Source organism: Stegastes partitus, unplaced genomic scaffold, assembly GCF_000690725.1.
Source record: "Stegastes partitus isolate 25-593 unplaced genomic scaffold, Stegastes_partitus-1.0.2 Scaffold951, whole genome shotgun sequence".
In the NCBI taxonomy this organism is placed as follows: domain Eukaryota; kingdom Metazoa; phylum Chordata; class Actinopteri; family Pomacentridae; genus Stegastes; species Stegastes partitus.
Window position 1 is genome coordinate 38,452 of NW_007578682.1, and position 18,586 is coordinate 57,037.

General features: G+C 43.5%; 1 protein-coding gene across 1 annotated transcript in view; it reads right to left on the reverse strand.

Annotated features, from left to right (window-relative positions):
- col25a1 (collagen type XXV alpha 1 chain) overlaps window positions 1–18,586 on the reverse strand; it is a 184,245-nt gene that overhangs the window by 36,951 nt on the left and 128,708 nt on the right. The window contains exons 7-11 of the mRNA XM_008294251.1: window positions 13,591–13,662; window positions 12,902–13,018; window positions 12,042–12,077; window positions 5,096–5,122; window positions 2,070–2,114 (exon numbers count right to left, since the gene is read on the reverse strand). Coding sequence (XP_008292473.1) covers window positions 2,070–2,114; window positions 5,096–5,122; window positions 12,042–12,077; window positions 12,902–13,018; window positions 13,591–13,662 — 297 coding nt within the window. The remainder of the gene's footprint in view (window positions 1–2,069; window positions 2,115–5,095; window positions 5,123–12,041; window positions 12,078–12,901; window positions 13,019–13,590; window positions 13,663–18,586) is intronic.

Below are 18,586 nucleotides of genomic sequence, written 5' to 3' on the forward strand. Positions count from 1 at the left end.
CTATTAAAATCACACCTAAAAATATTACCTGATACATTGGCTGTCAGATAAATAATGAGTAAAGTCCACATTATCAGTATTTTTACAAAAATGTGACAATAAAACTGTCTTCCTGTATTAAAATCAGCTTAAAAACATAATAATTTAACAGATATTTCACATTATTTTCACTGTATTTTTCCAGTTTTCAAACATGATGGCATTTCAATGTTTAATATATTTTTTTCTGGCAGATGTTTCAACATTTTTTCGTTGTTGATAACCGAGCAGCAGACAGGAGGGATTTTTCCTGCGTTACAAAGAACAGACTGCACTTGTTAATGCGCGACTACAACTGGAAAAATATCATTTAAATTCCAAAAAAAGTTCAGAAGCGTAGAATTATTAAAACCGCAAAACTGAATCTGAAAGCAGAACGGATAAACAAGCTGATTAAAAGCTTAATTATTTCTGGTTTGGTTCTGTACATGAGGAGAAAGAAAAAAAAGAAAAGGAAGAAAGCCAAGTCCAATGTGATGAATGCCAGTTTGCTGTTAGTCTGAATTCTCCGAAGCCGACCTCGGTCCATCAGTTGCCAGAAACAATTAACCTCGCGACCTTTGCGAACCCTACCACATCATTAGCCTTATAGAGGAGCAGTAGCTCCTCCTCAACTATAACCAGATGAAGCTTATTAATGGATGGAAAGTAAAGCTATGATTATTGTAATTAAAACACATGTCAGCGGGCAGCTCACTGCTGACCACTCTGCACATTTCTTGTTTTTCTCTGCGTCCTCGCATTGTTTTCCCACAATTCTTCGCTTGCATGAAGTCTTGTGGGAATCTCCGCACACATGATCCACGCAGGGAGGATCCCTGGAGCTGCACACGAGTGGTGAAACTCTTCATAAACGCTCGTATCGTTTATCAGCCCACATGTGGGAGTCATTGACGACGATGCTGCATAATGATGATGGAGTCTGATTAAAAAACTCCTCAACTCTGGCTGATCGGGTCCAGCGTCAGCGATCGCCGCCTTCGTCGGTTGGATATCGATGTCAGATCAATACGATGTCTGCCAGTCAACCTGCCTCGGCCGGGCCAAGCAGCTTTAACCGCTTTAGAGTTCAACTTTCTGCATGAGTGAGACTTACATACCATAACAGATTCTGTTTTATAACTGCATTGCACAGCATTGGAGTTCTATTTCATGGGTGCTGGCAAACGCCGCTCCTTTCACAAGTATGGAATTAAGCCTTCAGCTTTTGCTATATCCAAAGTTTGCATGGCCTTCACTCAAAAATGAAACTTCTTCACTCTGGTTCCCATTACAGCCATGCGTGCCTCCCCTCTCATATCTCGACGAATGCGTGCTCGAGATTAGAAAGATGCCGCAAATCATCTCCCCCTCCGTTCACTCCTATGCCATCGTTTTTGTTCTGGAATAAATACGTGTCTCCATTTTTTTTTCGCTCCTTCCCCCCATTGTGAAACACCTGCGCCGCGGCTCCTTTATTCAGTTTGAGAATGAAAAGCAGAAACGAGTGTGTGAACGGAATCGCAGGCGGCGGTAAGTTTTTTGCGGTCGAGACTCGACGATGCAGCCCGGGGGTATTCTCCAGAATAGAATAGCGGTTTGAAATCGTCAGAACTTTTCTAATGTGAAGAAGTGCAACACGCGGCCAGGCAGAGATTAATGAAAAGTAATATTGTGTTGGAGCCTGTTGCGAGATAAAAACGTGCTATCAGTGGTGAGATGGAAATGAGCTTTCTGAACTTTTTCTGAAGAGTCACACGTGTTCTGGCAAAATTTGGATGGGATAAAGTGTTCGAGGGGGGAAAACACGGAGCATTATGTAGTTTAAAATATCCATTTGGAAAAAATAAACAGCTGCTTGAGTTTTGAAAACTGTATTTTAATAAAAAAAAATGAAGCGGCGCAACATTGCCTGCAACAAATCCTGCTGTTTAACTGTAAAAGAAAGACGCTAAATGTAAATAAACGATGTATTATTCAAGATAATTCTGCATTTTTGACTTCCGTATAGCTGGAAATTGTACCACGATCATTTAATTGTATTATCTTACCTTCAGTCCGTCAACACCTGGGATGCCAGGAGGGCCAAGTGAGCCCTGGGAAATAAAAAATAATGGACACGATTATTGAAACAAACCAAAAACTTTGAAGCAATATATACTCCAATGTACTCGAAACAGACAAGAACAGTCAGAATCAAAGCAACAGCAGAGTCAGAAGTTCCCAAGGCCAGAACCAAACAGACTTGACATTAAACAGAAGTGTTCCTGAGCTCATCTGTCTATTGTTAACATCTCCACTGCTTCACACAGTCTGTGCTGATGTTACGACACCAGGCCAGACTAAATACTTCATGTCACAATTCAATATCTGCCACGTTATGGACAATATATGGATAATGCGGGCCGACGGCGAGGGTGGGAGCTGAAGGCAGTTCTGCTGAGCTTCAGGCTGATGGAAGAGAAACCGAAACGCTGCGTGGACACTGTTTTATTATATTTACTGCATTTAAATCCTGACCAGATGAGATGTTACGTTTGTCACAGCATTCACAAACCATCAGATGCTGAGAGACGTGTAATGTTGAACCAAGCCGTGTTGTTTTCTTTAAAAAAAGAAGCTGACTTTATGCCTTGACACCCATGTACACATTACTGCAGACCCTTGGTGGCATTAACGGACTGCTGAAGCTTATAGGGAATCCAGATGTTTTGGATTGTTGGGTGTTTCTGTTTCTGCCTTTGTGAAGCGCTATGAGATGACTTGTTGTTGTAAATATGCGCTATACAAATAAAATTGAATTGAATTGAATTGAATTAACTTTCCAGACAGGACAACAGCAAAATACTGCTCGGGAGCTGCTCGAGGAACACGACCAAGAGCCTCGACTCGGCCTCCAAACTCCCCACATCCTAATCCGATCACACGTCTATGCACAACTAATTCCAAACATCTTGACACCAGACACCACAAGACACCTCCAGAGGTCCTGTGTCCATTTTTGATATCACAAAGGGGATCTACTCCATACCAGGCAGCCGGTTTCAATGTGTGGCTCTTGTGTTTTGCTTTGTGCTTTAACTCACTGAAAGACAATTTACACTCTGAGGACACCGAGCACATCTTAATGGACTCCCACTCTCTTCTTAGTGCTTTGCTTATGTTGGCTGTTTTCATGCTTTCATAATAAAAGTGACGCACTGTTACCATGGCCGCATTTAAAGACGCATTAGACATGGGTGGAACAGGAGTCGCAGTGAAAACGTCTCTTTTTGTGCATCCGTTTGCTGTCTTATGTAATGCACAATTACTGAAAATGACAATAAAATCAGTCACCAAGGTGATGAAACTTGAATAACTTGATGCCTGGATTATGAGTCATGAACACAGCGGTGTGTTTTCTAGATAAGACATGCTTGCTGTAAGTGTCATAAATTAGCTGCAGTACCTGGTTGCGCCACCAGGTGGAGTCTTGCATATATATGGGCGAATCCATGTTGGCAACAAAGAGCGTTGTGAGAGTTTAGCTAGTAGGAAGCCCACCATGACAAAGACTTCTGTGATGCTTGATGACCTTCAGCTGGAGCTCATGCATTTAAGACAAGCCACGATCGACTAGGACGACTTACGAGGTGCGTCAGGAAGGTTTCAGGACTGGTGTCACAAAATTTAAATTCCATCCCCAAACTACAACCTTTTCCCTTCGCAGTAATCCCCTTGGACTCTCTTTCCCAGCCTTCTCTTTACGCCGCCACGCACTCCTGGAAGGATTCATCCAGGATCCTACGTCGTCGCAGCCATCTTAACGTCTTCTAAGCGGGTCCACTTGATGACCACCTTGAGCTTGGGGAAGAGGAAATGATCCCACGGAGCCAGGTGGGGAGAGCAGGGAGGTTGTTCTTCTCAGCCAGGAACTGTCGGATGCTCAGGGCCTTTTGAGTGTTGTCATGCTGAAGCAGCCACAACTCGTCCTGTCACAACCCTCGCGAACCAAACGGATCTCTTTGTAGATGTGCTGGTTGATCATCCGAAGGGGAAAACTCGTAGTTTGTAGTTTGAAACATTTCTTTTGTGACACCAGTCCTGGAACCTTTCTGACACACCTCGTATATCCGTATGTCAGAGAATCAATGACTTTATTATTACTACACTATTATTAAAGATAACGGCTGCAGTTACTAGTGAAATGAGAAAATGGTTTCTGAGTTCAGACGGACAGCTACGTAAACCAAAATGTACTGTCATTCTCCACCAGACTGACATCCTTAACCGTCCTAATGGACTCCCACTCTCTTCTTAGTGGTTTGCTTATGTTGGCTATTTGTATGCTTTCATAATAAAAGTGACGCACTGTTACCATGGCTGCATTTATAGACGTATTACGGATGGGTGGGACAGCAGTTGCGGTAAAAAAAAAAAAAAGTCTCCTTCTGTTTATCTGTTTGTTGTCGGGGTCTTACGTAACGCACCGACAATAACTGAAAATGATACCAAATCAGTCACCAAGGTGATGAAACTTGAACAACTCCTGTCGCGGCCCCTCTGCAGATCTAATTGAGTAGCCTCGGGGCCTGGCTTATGAGTCATTAACACGGCGGTGTGTCATCATTGACCCCCTCCTCCCACGCCGACGGGAGGCCTTGCCGACAGATGACAGCGCAGACAGGAAGTGTCTGATTGGGTTACACTGAACAAACACTGGCAGCTACCTGATGGCTGGATATGGCTTACATCTGTTCCCCACATCAGCGCCGCCAGGGACCCAGCAGCCTGCATCGCAGCGCTCAGCTCCAGGTTCTCTGTTCTCCGTCTCCCTCCTGCTCCGTCGCTCTTTTTTTTCTTTCCTTCCTCATGTTTACTCGGCCTGACTGCGGCTCTCTAGCTCTAATTTCTAAGGTCAACATATTTAACACCCTTTTTTTTACAACATCATTGCAACGTTAAAGACATCAGCGGTCGGTTTAGGTAATTAAAAACATATTTGTATGTTGTTCAGATGATAACTAACTCAGAGAATCTTCACTTTATTCAATTTAAGAAATGTCAACGCAGCAAAGAATGGTTTTCTGTAACTCACCTTTAGCCCTTGTGGCCCCTCAGGTCCCTATAAATGAGAAAAGAGACATGGAGAGATTGAGTGGAGGAGAAACAAGAACAAAAAGAGTCCATGTCAGATGAAATAATATGATTCCCGCAGCCAACACGGTCACAGCAGAGAGACTGGCAGAGCCCGTGGTAGGATTTCATGCAGTGAGCACACACCCTTCAGGCAGAACCGAATCACAATCAATCCCTTGTTTTATTCTCCAGCGAGGAACGAAAATCCACTCACTCTGTGCCTTCTCTCCACTGAACTGCGCCATAAACATGAATCTCTAATGAGACCATGAATAACAAAAGCTTTTATGTTTTTTTTTTTATCTTTTATGTTGATCTCTGTCTTTACTCGTTTTAGCGACTGTAAAAACTTGTCTTGTTTGGCAGCGCTGCTCTCTGAGTCTGCAGTCCAACACATAGGGAGGTTCATTACCTAAATGGGCCGATATTTGGAAAGCCGTACGAGTCTAATAAGTTAGCCAGGGCGAAAAAGGCGCCACATCTCTGACTGAGATTTAAATCAGTGATGTATGAGTCTGGGAGGACAGTTTTCACTTTCAACTTGCCGTTCAGTAAAACTGGACGACATGCTGGATCCTCAACCTGCTCCGCTAGCAGGAAGAAAACGAGAAACCAGGCTGGAAGTTGGTTCCCTCCATGTTGCTAAAACAAGACTCTGAGCTATTGCAGTGCCACAGCAGTTCATCAACACCTTTACGCTTGGCTGTCATGACACTTCATGTTGGCCAGCTTTTTTCCTCACTTCGGGCCCAGGACCTACAGTAAATGCTGCCATTTGGCTCTTCACTTGCACTTGAGTGGAGGCCAGGTGGACCTTACACCCCGCGAGCCCTCGACATGAGCAACTCTTCTAGCTTTATTCGTGTTGATGCAGTAAAACTGGAAAAACTAAAGATAAAGGTTTTGTGTGCCTGAATTAAAAAGTAGCCAATTCAGGTTAAAAAGTCTGTCGATGCAAATCTCTGAGAGGAAGAAGAGCCCGTTTGGTGACGGCCAACTTATGACTTAACGATCAGTTTCCTGGGAATAAGCCATTTGTTGGATCATTTCATAAACCTTTGTTTCATTTTTGTTGGTGAAACATCACCAAGTAACTCTAAACTTTCCCATTCTCGATTTCCATATTTCAGAAATTAGCCCCGTTAAAATCCCTGTTGCAGCAAGTTCTCACATTTGCAGAAATGGCCCACACAGTTGCAGCTCATTTATAGTGCATTCCACCCGCGCTTATAACAAAAAACCTCAATGAACAACTTTCATTATCCCGGCCAACCAAGAAAAAGGTTTTCCTCCCGCTTGCCTTTAAAAGCCTTTGTTAGCTATCCTCAGTAGGGTTTGGTAAACATCTTTATGACCCACTAGGTATGTGAGAGCATGTGCCACTCGCCTCAGCGCTAATTAGCTTGGCTACATCTGAGAGCACTCAGGAGCTACTGGCTGAAAAGGAGATTTCTCAGAAAGTCAAGCACCCTTGAGGAAGTCCTGGCTCTTTTCTTCTCAACTTTGGGCCCCAACATTGCAAGAAGATTAAAACTGAGAATAATCCAAACATCTGCATGAAAAAGCATAATTCTTTCAACTGAAGGCATTCATCATGACAGCACATGCTCAGCGTATTGCACCTCGAGTGGCTCATTTAACATTCATAATGGGGGGGAAAATCCACAAATGTGCAGTATCAACAGGATGACTATTCAAGTCCAGCATCCGAGCACCAATACAAAGGCCCTGAACGTTTGGTGCTTTTATTTATGACTTGGAAATGACAAACAATGAGGCGAGTGCCAGGTCAGTTCCCACACTCGGCGCTTGAACCCTCAGCAGCTGAAGGACTTCCAGAGTGGGCAGGAATAATATTTTCTGGCTGATCAAAGCACAGAAAAGCCCCACGCTGCAGCTTTAGGGTGCAGGTTAGGAGCTTCCGTACAAAGCTTTTGTTTCTCTTACAAGATAAGTTTTGGAAATTTATACTGTTGACACTAAATTACGGTGCTTTCAAGTTTAAGGGAACGTTATTGTTTTGACAACCTGAAGTTTTATTGTCTTAAGTTGGGGCGATGTAGGTGTAGGTTAGCATAACACCGTGCTCACCGTCACCACCGTGGACATGTGTGCTTTATTTAAACTGTGTACATGGCTTTTAATTTTATAAGACTTTTCAATTACACGAGCTTTGCTGCTTCTAAAACTATAAACAAAAAGCAGCTGGCAAGAATCTGGCACAAGTCACCGAGGCGGCCAAAAAGAAACAGCTCCATGAGGCAAAAGACAGTTATAATAAATTATGAGGTTAGTTTCCACCTTTATTCTTGCCTTTAAATAACTACTTCTTAGGAAATGGGTTAAGATTAGACTGTTTACGGGGAATTGGGAGCTTCTATTCCTTTGGGTCTCATTACACTCCACCTTCCAGAGGAGCATTTTTATCTATGATGATGCTGTGGTGAGGACAATATTATGCTAATCTACTGTACAGTCATGGCCTTTAGAGAACACTAGGGACTCACAGAGCAGTTCTATGTACACTCGGAGGAAACTGAAATGTTAAATCACATTCAGAGGACACCACTTTTGCACTTTTAATTGGCTTTGATAAATTTAGACGATGATCAAGTTGTTGTTTTTTACCGTTTACACACACTTCAAGTGCTGTAGATTAGCTGCAGTACTTGGTTGCGCCACCAGGTGGAGCCTTGCGCCGTTTGTAGTAAGCGGAGGAGGCGGTCACTCTGGCTATGAGCGGGTTCAAGTTGGCGAGTAAAGAGCGTAGTTGGGGTTTAGCTAGTAAAGGAGCACCATGACAACGTCTTCGGTGATACTTAATGACCTGTAGCTAGAACTCATATGTTCAAGACAAGCTGGGATTGACCAGGACTGCTTATATCCCAGTGGATGTTCGTGAAAGCATGATGTTAGCACAGCACAAGTGTCGACAGTGCTGAATTTGTGCTATTAATTACTCTATTATTGATGGACAGCGCTACAGTTACAAAGAAAACTGTTAAAAATTTGCACCCAACATCTGGTTTTACGACGTTAACAAAAGTTAATCTTGACTTGTGCTGATTCAATTAGTTAAAAAGCGACTTGATCAACTCCGATCCAGATCTTTGAGATTGGATCAGGACATCTATCATGTATGCTAATCAGGTAGGAAACGTCATATACAAAAATGTAGTTTTATTCTCCACCAGAATCACGTTCCTCGTGGGGGCGCCTTACAATATATAAGCAAACCAAAATATACAAAGGTCAAATTTCCAGAAAGATGTACAGAATTCAATGTATTCAAAGAAGTCTTTTGAGATAAATCTGGACTTTCATTTACATTTTATGCAGCTGGACAAAAAGAAAAGCTTTGTGCTAGATGTAGCTACTGGCTACGGTCCATGTGCAGTCCCTGAGCATGTAAACATGACCTCGTGACCTCAGCAGTTCTACGATCCTGGCCGTGGCCCTGTCTGTAACTGTACCCTCGAAAACCATATAATAATGAGACCCAAGGCTGTAAAGAGAGAGAGGGAGAGAGAGAAAAAAAAGAATTTTCCTTTAAGAACAAACAGATTGGTCCCACAAAAATGGTTTATTCGACATTTGCCACAACATTGCTTGATTCCACAGAGCATGTCCGAAGCCATTCGCTCACATCTTTGCTCCTCATGTTTGGCTCCACATTAAAGGAAAGCTGAGTCAAGGACACCAAAATATTATAGGTATGTCCTCATTATGGAGGCATATTAAGAAAATTACGTCCCTACATGCATGCCTGTTGTGCTTTTTTTTTTTTCTAAATGTCCAAGGTGACTCACTGGTACATTTTGTGTGGCTTTGGAATAAAGAGGATGTAAAAGTGGATCAACGAACATCCACAGCATAATTGAAAATAACACCAAAAAGCAGATGCAGGTTTTTTTTTCTAGTTATGGATGGAACGTATTTAATCTTTTCTGGGGTAAAATCAAAATGAAAACTGTGTACAAGCCACCTTTACAGACAAAGACCCCCTTAATTTACCCCAGAGAGACTTTATGGCACTGATGATTTTGAACTGAGTCCTGAAAATATTTCCTTTTCTTCTTCTTCTTTCCACCTCCTCCCCCCCTTCCCCTCTTCCTCCTCCTCCTCCTTGTTGCTCCACAAGAGCTTAATCCTTCTAACCAGCACCATATGTCCTGGAAGGCTGCTGGAAAACTCTGGAATCTACTTTTGCCTCTTTAACAATAGCATCTACGTAAAAAAAAAAACAACACGCTGAGCTGTGTCAAGTGGGCACTATAGCTCCTAGAGCACTGTGAAAGAAGCAAAAGTTGGTGACCTCAGAATCCCTACCTGAAACTTTTGCACATCCTAAAGCGCCGATCGCAGATTATCCTTGCAGCTTGCAGCACAAGCTGTTCGTCTCGTTGCTTATGCACATCTAATTCGTATTGATTTGGATGGAGGATGCAGACTGGTGGTGTGTTTCTGGATGGAGGGTTTCTTTTTTATTCCCTCTCCAGCCCAAATTATCGGCCACACAAACCCGTCTTTCCAATCCATTATCCGATCTTTGCTTATTTTCTGCAAACAATCTCGCGGTGGGCTTAAATCAGAGGCTGCGAAATGACAACTGCAGCCATCTTTTTACAACTACGTGCTCATCTCACGCTGCCTTACAGGAGGGGGGTTGATTTCCAGATGATGACATTACTCCTTGTTAAAAGTACATTAATGTCACGCTGTGTATATACTGGTGAAACAGTCAAGAATTACGGCGAGCGTTTTGTATTCAAAGCCCCGCGCGAAGGCTCTGAGCTCATTGTGAATGGGATTCACCATTCATCTTTTGGAGAAGTACTCCAGCTGCCGTCTGTAAGCGCTAAAGGAGAACACCTGGAACCATCCATTGAAGATTTTACATTCGGTGAATTTCGAAACAAAACAGCCTACAAAGCCTAATTAAATCCAAAAAAAGCAGAAGGAGGGAGTCAAATTCACTGATGGCAGTGATCTAAAAATGATTAGCTTCAGCTTCTAGACTCTTCGGTGTCTTTCTCCCTGCTTCGACTTCGCCCAAACCATTTCCTCCGTCCGTTTCTTCCCAGATCCACCAAATTTTTCCACGCCGCGAAAAGGTCAGAGGAGATGGAGCCGGGAGATGAAAGCGTTTGATAGTACCTCCGTCTGTCGGCCTCACTCAGCTTCACTCCCCTGCACTTGTGAAATCTGACATCACCGAGCGCTTTCGTGTCACGTTTTCCTTTTCCTCACCCGCTCTGGAATCCGGACTGACCTATTCGGTGCAGCGTTTTTACGAGGAAACTTTAATCAAGTGCTTTATTTGCCGAACATCACCGGCGGTATCCAGTTGCTGTTAACTGGAACAGCTTGTCCTGGGCTGCGCGGAGGGTTTTGCGAGAGAAAACAACACGTTTTTTTTTTGCAGGTTATCATAAAATGTGTCGTTAATTTTCACTATGGTTTATAGGTATTATAGTGAATATTAATGAAACGCACGCTGTTATTAAGTATGTTATGCATAGCACCAGTTTATAGCAGAAACACAAGGTATTTATGGATATAAGTAATGACACCATAAATATTAATTCTACTTGGCAGTCGGCCTCACTGGAATCAGTGTGTTTTGGTAATTCCAGGAAGAACGGAGCTCTGGAGGTGTTGGATGGTCGGTTGTGTTACTTTTGAACCGATGATATTGGCTCGCCATCGGTATTGGCTGATAAAGGCTTTAAAATCAACATGAACCGACGGGCAGATAACACCTATGAGGTTGAAAGTTGGTTTAAAAATGTTACATCAAAGTAAATACAGCACGTTTTCACTTACATTTAAGTGGTTTTCTAATTTTAGCTGGTGAATGTTTACATTGGAAAAACACGGTATTTTCAGCAGGTTATAAGATTAATAATAGAGTTAAACTACAGAATATATGCAAACAATTGGATCGGCTATTGGAATGTTGGATATTGGCAAAAACCCAACACATGCAAGTGGTATTTTTTCCACATTTGATTGTGGACAAGAATAAGTTTATATTTCCAGCTGTTGAACTCGCTGGTTGTGGCTCTTAATCGTCTGCATTTTAATAACTGAGTCACGCAAAGTGCGGTTGGGTTTCTCGTGTCGGGTAAAAGCAGTTTTTAGGGCTTTGTTTGCAGCTGTTGGTTCGTTCATTTTCCCGCTCATTCATTGTGGAACCTTCTAGATCCTTCTCTTGAGGTCTGAGGTTCACATATAACTCACGATGTGGAGGATGTTATGATGTGTTAATAAGAATACTTTAGCTATATGTTTATTAAGTTGCGTTAAAGGCGTAATCTTAAGTGCATCGTGGTGTAAGAACTGGTGGCGCTAAATGCTAACTAGCCAACTTCAACAACCAGTGTAATGTTAGCTGACTTATATCTGCAACCTTTTTGAATTTTGTGGTTGAGTGCTGGTTTAAAAATAAATCCAACCTTAATAGGAAGGTTTTTTTCCCCCCAATGAGTCCATTTGTTTTGCTTTTAGTCGGGCTATTTATACTTCAAAGATATATTTATTTTTAGATTTTTTTTTTTCGCCTCTTGTTACCATCAGCTGGTTCGATTGATTTCAAAGTAGATTTCGGTCAATGAAAGTCCGTTTTATTCCTGTAATATCACCCAAAATCACACATTTCCAGTGTTAGTGGTAGTCGAAGCATTAAACATAAAAGTAGGCGATGACTCACTGTGTTGGGTCAAATGAGCAAACCAGCATTCTGCGTTTAATGTGTTCTGTCCCGTACTGACCCAGCAGTAGGGTGAAGGTTGGGTTCTTTTTTAAGAACTGCAGTTTTTCAGTGTACGTTGCCAACTTAGCATCCAAGTTCAACCACAGATCAAGATGAAAATGTGCTTTCGAAAGGTAACGTTTATGCTCACCATGGGTCCGGTCTCTCCCGGCTGCCCTGGATCGCCCTGCGAGAAGCATAAAAACAGCCAGTTAATGGGAAAGCAGTGGGCTCCCTGAGAAGTTGAGAATAATATTAGCCAAATTTTCAGATTAAAAACGCTGTATTTTCCATTTTATATTTTGAATTTCAGCAGCCACTGCATGGTGCAGCCAGGTTGCTAAGAGCAGGACTGTTATGTTCGTATACCGAGCTGGCTGGGGGGGCATTTATGGTGCTGCGCCACCTGTAGCCTCCGCCATCTGCAACCTTGTTCTAGCCTCTGCTTTTGGACTCCCGCCGTGTCCACACTCAAGATTATTATTCCATTTCTGCCTCTTTGTGACATTTACGGGACACTTTCTGTCGCCTTTTGTGTGATTCATGCGGGAGGAGGAAATAAAGCTGCACTTCTTGGAGGAGGGAAAAAAAAAAAAAAAGACGACTTTTGCAACTGGAACAAAAACTTGGAAAGAACCAGATAAACAACACATAACTTTTATTTATTTTTAACATTTTTTGCACTCCCCCAGTCGTGATCTCCGCCAAGACAATAAAGATCAGCTGGACCCGTCAGACGGTTTTACTGCTGAACGTAACTGACAGGCCCTTTTCTTCTTTCTCTCGCGGGCAGAGTTCACATAAATTAGCCGGTGACGGGCTTGGAGACGTGGAAAATGTTATGATGAAAAACAACCAAGTAAATCTATACAGTAAAACATTCCCCTGGGAGCGTGCCGGGTTGTTGGGAAATTAGCTGCAGCGTTCATTAGGAAGGTTTTCATTGGAATAAACCCTCGCAGCAACGAAAGATTCATCAAACTTCCTGCAGATGTAGAAATCAGTCCTCACCGGTAGACCAGGCACACCTCTGGGTCCGTCCTTGCCGGTGTCCCCTGGAGGCCCTCTGGGTCCAGGAGGCCCCGGCGGCCCCGGTGGCCCGGGTGGTCCCGCCTGCCCCTGATCTCCCTGTGTGGCAACAAAATCGGCATCATTACGGCGTGATATTGTTGGATCCAGCCAGACTAGAGGCTCTACAGTTAAATGATAATGAAGAGAGGAGCGGTGGAATGAATCTCGTGGGTGGCTGTGGGCCGCCTCCATTCATAACATGGAAGAGAGGTTTGCATTTTTTGGAGCTAGCGTACAACAAGGAAGAGTAATGTGATGATTTATAGGTATTAATCCCTCGCAATGCATGCAATCCGAAATGAGCTGAACAAAGACTGTGCGTCAAAAAGCTACGATGATCGCTGGGAGGAGAATACTGAAAATGTGTGGTCCGCTGTTACACTGGATTGTAAGAAATTCTAAGAAAATATTCAGCAATCTAAATAGTAGGGAAAGTTCTTTGAGGAGTGCCAGGACAGTAATTCATGTTACCTTAATAAAACTTCCATATTAACGATAACAGAGTGTAAGAGTGCTTGTGACTGAAGGCTTGCATGCAAACCGGCCAGAGGGAAGTGATTGGCTGAGACTCCGTGGACGGACAGACAGACGGACAAGAACGAGAGAGAAAAGAGGACACAACCCACTACCTTAATGAGCCGTCGCTTTATGAGCTGCTGGTCAGCGGAAAGAAAGCCGTGATTGATCTTAGGGAAGACCATCTGAGCAGGTGTGTGAGGTCAAGAGGTCGGAGGTGAGAGAAGGTTGAAGGAGGATGAAGTCCCAGAAGAGGAAGAAGAAAAGAGGAGGAAAGAAGCAAATGCAGAAAGACTTTTGTTAGAAAAGACCTGTGTTCATGAACCGCAGCACCTTCACAGATGAGAAACCCACACTTTTCCCCAGCACTTTTTTTGGCGGAAGTTTTTCTCAGCCCATAATTACCGCCTCTTGAGCCGCAATCCCCCGTGGAAAAATGGGAATTCCTCGTCCTCTGTGAAAGTGCTGTCATCATCATCATCGTGCCCGCCGCTAAGTCCGACCCTGAGAGCCGCACACACCGAAACCGACCTTTCAATGCCCGTGTTATTCCGCCGGTGTCCATTGGTATTAAGCGGCTGAAACAATCCTTGAAGGCCAAATTGGTGGATTTGTGGCGAACCATAAGCACGAGCTTTAGAAAAACATTTTGCCACTTTGGTTCGTCGGTCTCCCCCCCCTGCCTCCGTTCATTTTTGCATCAATGGACACGGGCCAGACCATTCCTCCGTCTTGTTCCAGTCAGCTACGTATTACTCGCTTGTAAAAAAGGCCACCTCTGCTTGCAGCGGGAGACCTGGCATGTGGGAACAAATCTCCCGAGAAGAGGATAACGACTGACTGGCTTTGATTAATTAGACGGAGGTTTTGTCCTGCGCGCGACTCTATCGTCGGCGAGGAGCGGCCCCGGCGGTGATTCATTTACGTCCAGCGTGTGCGTGCTCGCGCAGGGGTCGGGCCCAGCGGCCGGGCAGCACCACCAACAAACCTTGACAGTCAGGATCTGATTGCTGTGCAAAGCAGCCAGCGTAGGGAGACCAGGCAATCCCTAAAGGGACAAACAGCAGAACATGGCACAACACACGCATGACACTCAAACACTGGGTGAACAACAACAGTTAAAGGAGGAAGAAGGTAAGCATCCTACTTCTGGCTGCTCTGACAAATGGACGAGCTGCATCTGCAATGTGCAGGAGTTTTGGACCTATTTTAAACATCCTAGCCCGAGTTTACGTCCCTCTGCTACAATGACCATGCTGTGTAGACTCCAGTGTCATAGCTAAGTAGGCATTTCCTCTTGTTTTCTTCCAGTTCATCCTGACAGACATTTGTTGAGATCATTATCATGCAGCACACTGAGCAACAACATGCTGGTAAACTGAGGAGCGCCATTGTTCGCTGGGTTTTTTTGTTTTTTGTTATGGGGAACATCAAGGGATTGAGATGTTTGATGGAAATTCAATCAAACGGTTTCCAATTCGCTTGTCAACAAACTCCGTGACAGATGTGATTCAATCATGAAAAGTGAATAAAAAGAAGAAAGCAGCGAGTCTTCTCCTTGTTAAAAACGAAACAATGGTTTACAGCTGCGCCGTAGCTTTAATCTACGTCCAGAAACAGTGACATGTCGTCTGCGAAACAACGATTCTCGAATGCTCGAAGTCGAATGAATGCGCCGCTTTGAAGTCCGTCGTTTCGGGGGAGATCGTCCGTACATGTGCGCGTTTTTGTTTTACTGCAGCTTCTTACGCGAAAAAGCGAAACCGTCCACTGAAAAATGAACTTAAACTCGTCCAATCGTACCAAAGCTAACTTACCTCGGCAAAATGTTAAAGAACCGGATGAAACGCTGTCCTGCTCTAAAACAAACCAGACAACACCCTCGTTGTGTCTCCTAATGAACTCCATTAGATTTACGGATTAAAAGGAAAACCTGTGACTTGCACATCCTCGGTGTCGAGTTTCCGTTTGAAAGCTGGATGCAATCGAAGATCAGGATAACGTAAGTAGCTCCGCTTTATTGGATTTGAGGAAGTTAAGCAGCAGCGACGGGACACGTAACAGTGTTTTCTTCCCAACACATCGGTTCCTCCTCGGCCTGAAAGCTTTTACTCCTCAAACTGACAACATAGAAACAAGTGCACAAGCCAAGCACAAAAACAGATTAATCATTATTTTTGTGCTTCAAATGGCTCCATGCTGAGTAGTTGGTGACTCAGTGGTGCTTCTGCATCTTAAAAATCTTAATTTAGATTTGTAAAAGAGAAAATTTGATAACTTCTAGACTGATTGCGAACGTGAAGTGAAATATTTTAAGCCTTTTTTTTGGTTTTAATTCTCCTGATTATTGCTCATAGCCCATGAAAATCAGAAATCCAGTATCTCAAATGATTAAAATATTCCAATAATTGGCGTTTAAGTAAGTTACTATTCAAACAATACAAATAGCATGTACTTCTCAGTCCAGTTTTTTTGACTGATCTGATTAAATATCCATATTCAAGCCCTTTTTTTTTGTTTTCGTTTTGATGATTTTGGCTTAAAGCTCAAGAAAATCTGAAATCCAGCATCTCAGATTACTGGAATATTTCCTGAGATCAGTTAAACATTTAGATCTTGTGATTGTTGCGTGTACTAAACTAGACTGAGAGGAACTCAATATTTATACAGTTTTTATAGTAAGTCACTCAAACTCCAAAATATCAGAAAATTTCTAATAATTTGAGATTCAGGATTTCAGATTTTCATGAGCTACAAGCCATAATAAGCAAAAATGGCTTGAAATACTTTTCTTTCCATGCAATTAATACAGAACACAGGAAAGTTTACCTTTATGAATTAAATTATGAGAAAAAGGATGAATATTTTGAGATGCACCAGTCGCCATGGTGATATGTAAGCAGTCATCAAGTGCAAATTTAAAGCCAATATTGCACAATTCTAGTTTGAAAATGAAATCAGCTGAACAATATCTAGTTTCTAAACAGTTCTTGGGGGAAAGTTGTCATTTCAGACGGGAAACTCGACTAAAAATGAAAATCCTGCCTTTAATTTGTGAAATTAAGCAAACATTGCATCAAAAATACTCCAAATTTCAACTTGGAAATTCTGGAAACGGTAACTAAAAGACGGACTGGGTTTCTAAATGCTCTTATGATAAACGCATGCTGATCTTCAACGCCGCAGGTTTTGCTCCGCCACAAATAATTGACGTGAAATATTTCCTCTCCGACACGCCGCACGAGCGTAAACAGCCGCCTATACGAGATCAATCTTCATCCGTACTCGGGGCTCGAGATAAAAATCTGGCCTCTCCAAACACGGCTTCGGTGCCATCCCTCTGGTTTCGCAGAGATAATTCAAAAAGCATGGCTCATTAAGAATGTGGCTTTCAAGGCAGCCTTATTTAATTCAGGCCTGCAGCGGAGCAGAGCGGCGGATACTCTTACAGCGCAGACAATAGCCGCGCTGTGTGCGACTGAGCGCAAGTATTCCTCCAGTTATTTACAACCTCAGACATCTTGAGGACAAAGAAGGAAAACAAGCTCTGGGTTATGATTTGAACGAGTCCAGGCGATGGTGCTTTTTTTTATTTTCGCGAGAGAAGTCGGTCGACGGCGTGCCGACAACCTCGCTGACCGATTGAAATGAAAAAATGATTATCCGAGCTAGAAAAACACGGGTTTGATCTTCCTCTCGGCGGAGGAGTTCAGTTCCTCGTCCCGCTCATGTCCATGTGTGAGAATGATAATGACATGGCGGTTGACAGAGGATCCTAACCGTTGGCAGATTGCTCTGTTTTGCTTTTCCCCTCCAAAAAGCGGATGTTGGTTATTTGGTGAGGAGCTCTATTGCTGTGTGTGTGTGCCTGCAGCGAGATGACTGCATCTGTAGTAAACAAACAAGGGGAAGAAAAAAAAATCAAAAAAAAAAGGGCCCCGATATGAGGACGAAGCTGTGGCAGCACACATGGCTTTAATCCACTTAAGTGTGGGATATTGCGTTGGAAGATCTGATCATTTATCTCTGGGCTTTCGCACACGAATAATTCACGACTCAGATCCTGGAAGTCGTACAGTCGTGGCCTCTTTGTTTTGGACTGCAGATCTGGGTCGAATCCCAAACGCTGGACACACGAGGGCAGTTGTTTTTTTTTGTTCTCTGGAATCTTACCTCCAGGAATTCTTTGCTCGACAGCTGTAGCATCCCTCCAACAGACCACACACACCCTTTTTTTTTTTCCTTTTCTCGGCGATAACGATTAATTACAACCCACAAGTGGAACTCCGGTGGTGGCCGGTCGAAACTGGCCAATTTATTATTTGCTGCTTGGTTAACCTTTGGCGGTTCGGATGCCACCTTTGACCTCCGGGGCAGACAAATGGCCGACCCTGACATGTGGGCGACAGACAGAGGAAACAACGTGAGGGGGAACGTGGCGATTTTCGGACATCCTGGACGTGCACCATCCAGATACATGCAAAGTCTGTCCTTTGCATTGTTCTACATTCAAACCCGTTTGATGGATTTGATGTGGCGTGCACACAGGACATGCTCTGTTGTTTATATGTGCTTCCATATGGGTTTAATCAGCACACAGTCGATACCGGGCATGAAATGAGCTCCACTTCCAGACAGACAGAGTCAAGGTCAGGCGGCTCTTGTCCTCCTTCATTTATTAAGGAAACCTTTCTAATGCTGTTCCACTACATTTACCTGCTAATCCAATGTGCAGAGTCAATATGCTGTTCTCAGGGAAGCTAATACAATTTAGCGGCGACCCCGCCTGCGTTCCCAGCCCCCCGTAGTCCTTCATATGTGACACCGTGTTAATTTGTACTTGTTACGGGACACTTTCGCCGTAATTACGAGTTAATGAGATGCCATCTTGAAGTGGACGTTTTGTTTATTTACTCTCGGAGACAAATAGGAGCTGGTGAGTCGCTGTAGGAGCTCCGTCAGCCGCGGCGCCGAGTCCAACGCATAAATCATTGAACTGATGGATGGGTCCGTTTCTGAGGGGAAAAGGGAGCAAATTATGAGCAGGAAATTCTGTCCAATTTGGGGAGAGTTTATTCCAGCGGCGGAGGTATTTCCTGTCTTCCTGCT